Genomic DNA, 3,278 nt, shown 5'->3' with positions numbered 1-3,278 from the left:
CGGCCTGGGGCTCTCAGGTTGAAGCTGGTAGTAAGGCATCATAAGCGTAAGTGCCGAAGAGACACCAAAATATGCCAAAAAGCAGACCAACAGCGAAATCACAATGCCCATGGGGATGGAACGTTGGGGATTCTTAGCTTCTTCGCCTGCAGGAAGGGGCACAAATGTCTGAATCAGCGAAGCAGGCTCACTCCTCTGCTGCCCCCAATCTGCATGCAACCTGAGCATTCCCTGTGCCCAAGCCCCAGACAGAACCGGCATGACTGTGTTACCAGTGGTAGCAATACAGTCGAAACCAACAAATGCATAGAAACAGGTAGCTGCTCCACGGAGAATCCCCTCGAGGCCGAAAGGCACAAATCCTCCAGAGCCCAGAGGGCCCAGGCTAAAGTGGAAGAAAGGGGTGGAAAAGGTAAAGATGTGTTCAGCCAACTCTGCGCCTAAGCTGCCGTTCCTCCCCAACCCGATCCCGAATGCCTTAGCCAGACACCCTTGACTCCCCGTCATGCTCCCAGCTCCCCATCTCCTCAGAGTGAATCTCCTAACCTAGACGTGTCATTGAGTCCAGCCACGGTCAGTTTGTAGTCCTCTTCTGTGAGTTTCCAATTGTGCAGGTCCCCCTTAATGAAGCCAGAGATGATGACAAAACCAAGAACCAAAAGGTTCACCACTGTGAACACTTTGGTAACCAGGGCTGACTCACTGGCCCCCAGGGCCAGCAATCCTGTGGGAAAGAGGCAGTCAGGACTCATGAAGTCCTCAGTCCAAGCTTTGTGTCCCGCCACAGTGCACACCTTTCCTGCCCAGCTTCTCCTTTTTCTCACCATAATCACCTCCATCAAGCCCTTCTCGGGCTTGGTCCCTCCTAGCCCTGCCCCCCACCGTTAGCCCTGTCTTTTCCCTCACCGGTGAGCAACAACACAAGGCCCAGAGCAAAGAAGTCTGGATATTCTGCGAGGACATGGGGAACATGCAGTGAGATGCTCCCATGCAGGGTCCGAGAGATGTGGTTCCCAATCAGGTTGTCAAACGCCGAGCTCCAGGCCCGGGCCACACTGGCTGTACCTGGTAGAGCAGAGGGAGAAACCGGGGGTCAAGTTTCCTTCCTCCTCTCCTCCCTCCCCCAAACCAGTCACACAAATAATCCCTACTGTTTTCATCTATTCTTACTTTTTGTTAAGTAGGCTCTGCGCCCACCATGGGGCTTGAACTCACAACCCCTAGATCAAGAGTCACATGCTCCCATGACTGAGCCAGCCAGGCCCCCTGAATCTTACTTTTTAAGAACCCAAACTAGTTAATTAAGGAAACCAGGGCAGAGTATAAGTAGAAGGAACATTTTCTCTACCACACCTTCAACCCTCCCAAGCCCCATAACAAGCACACATTTGGAGGTACAGGAGTCCTGTGAACATTGAAAACTCCATCACTTCACCCCTCCATCCAGACTTCCTGACTCGAAGCCCCTCCCTGCCCCACCATCTCACCGATGACATAGGAGAGGATGAGGTTCCAGCCAGTGGTGAAGGCCCAGAGTTCACCCACAGTGACATAGCTGTAGAGATACGCAGAACCAGAACGGGGAACTCGGGCACCAAACTCCGCATAGCACAGGCCGGCCAACACAGAAGCCAGAGCGGCCACCAAAAAGCAGATCACAATGGATGGTCCAGCTTTATCTTTGGCCACCTCACCGGCCAGGACATACACACCTGCACCCAACGTGCTTCCCACACCCAGGGCCACCAAATCCAGAGTGCTCAGGCATCTGGCCAGGCGAGTGTCTGCCATGCCAGGCTCCAGCGCACGTCTGCGTACCAGCTTTCGACCAAATCGGCCAAGTGCCTGCCACAGCATTCTAGCTGGAATTGAAGAGGATTGTAAGATCTGGTGGGAAACAAGACAAAAGCCCTTCAATAGGGCTCATTATCCCTAAGCTCTAAGAGTGCATTACAATACCCACTCCACCAAGCCCAGGAGCCATGGGGGGAGGGGGAGGATATTCAAGGGAGAAAGGCAAGTCTCTTCCTCCAACCTCAGTTTCTTCCTCGAACAAGTAGGAAAAATAATACCTCACAGGTTTGTAGGGCTAATTTGCAGAAAAAGCAGGTGAAAGACCCCTCTGGTACAGTGGCCTGGCACCTCGTGGGTGCTCAGTCACTATCCGTCTCTTTCTCTGATGGAGAAACTAGGGTTTATCCCAGACCCCAACCCAGGAACCATGGAACCTGATCTGTGTCGTTCCCAGGCCTGTGGCTTGGAAATTAAACAGAATTAAACAGAACTCATCCCAGGAGCAGCCAGCAACTCTGGGCAGAACCCCCTTCTCACATCCACCATTCGCGTTCCTTTTCAGTGCTTACCCCAAGGGCTACTTTAAATTGCCCGTAGGGAAGGGAGGATCGACCTCCACCGCTGATCGAAAGTGAGCACCGACTTAATTCCACCCCTACTCACCAAGCCCACACGGCATAAACCGTGCTACCGTCGCCCAGGGGAGTAAGCAAATGTCCCCCACTTCCTCCCGCCTTGCTAAGCTGACCAGCAAGCATCAACAGTGGGGCGGGGCTTCGACATCTAAAGATTTGGATTTGGAGATGTACCCCGAGAGGCGCCCCAGAGCAGCCTGAAATTGCTCGCACTAGAGAGAGGTTCCACCCTATGCCCCCCAACTCAGCTCCCAGATTCTTATGCCCTCGTTAGAAACGGTCTGGGGCTGAGGTGGAGACGAGAACCTTGGCTCTTGGGGCCGTGGTCTCGCCAGCAACAGGTCACGGCCGCGTTGATGCAACTGCATGCTATGGTTGCCAGAGAATCCTAGGTATGCCCAGACCCTCGCCGTCCCCTTCCGACACACGTGTCGGCCCCCACGGCTTACCTGAGAGCTGTTGCAAGCCCAAGGAGAGGAGGGGCTGAGATCGGGTTGGGTGAGGCTGAGTTAAACCGAGTTGGGTTGGGGCTAGCGACTTCAGGTGCTCAGGCTTCAAAGCTGCTGCTTGGGGTCGTTGCGCGCCCAGCGCCCCCTTATATACACCGGGAGGCGGAGCCGGTAACGTCATGGAATCCCACCCCCAATCCTCCCTACACCACTTCTCTCTCTCTCCCTCTCTCATTCATTCACTCCGTGGCTTTGCAAAAAGGACTGCGTGCTGCCTGAGACTGCTTCCCACTTGCAACAGCAGCCCGGCGTGGCAAGGAGCAAGAAAGGGTTGGGGGGTGAGAGTAGCCTTTTCCCATTCTCCGCGCTTACAGTCAGAGCAGGGCAGTGAGAGGCTTCC

General features: G+C 54.5%; 1 protein-coding gene across 1 annotated transcript in view; it reads right to left on the bottom strand.

The window, feature by feature from the left end:
- SLC7A3 (solute carrier family 7 member 3) overlaps positions 1–2,948 on the bottom strand; it is a 5,514-nt gene extending 2,566 nt beyond the window's left edge. The window contains exons 1-6 of the mRNA XM_077772390.1: positions 2,879–2,948; positions 1,488–1,887; positions 907–1,065; positions 547–724; positions 273–385; positions 1–146 (exon numbers count right to left, since the gene is read on the bottom strand). The exon at positions 1–146 is cut by the window's left edge and continues 19 nt beyond it. Coding sequence (XP_077628516.1) covers positions 1–146; positions 273–385; positions 547–724; positions 907–1,065; positions 1,488–1,857 — 966 coding nt within the window. The 5' untranslated portion in view covers positions 1,858–1,887; positions 2,879–2,948. The remainder of the gene's footprint in view (positions 147–272; positions 386–546; positions 725–906; positions 1,066–1,487; positions 1,888–2,878) is intronic.
- Between the last annotated feature and the right edge of the window lie 330 nt (positions 2,949–3,278).

This window comes from Crocuta crocuta, unplaced genomic scaffold (genome assembly GCF_008692635.1).
Source record: "Crocuta crocuta isolate KB4526 unplaced genomic scaffold, BGI_CrCroc_1.0 scaffold1270, whole genome shotgun sequence".
Classification (NCBI taxonomy): Eukaryota; Metazoa; Chordata; class Mammalia; order Carnivora; family Hyaenidae; genus Crocuta; species Crocuta crocuta.
Note: the sequence above shows the minus strand (reverse complement) of the source record. Positions and strands in the feature narration are given on the sequence as shown.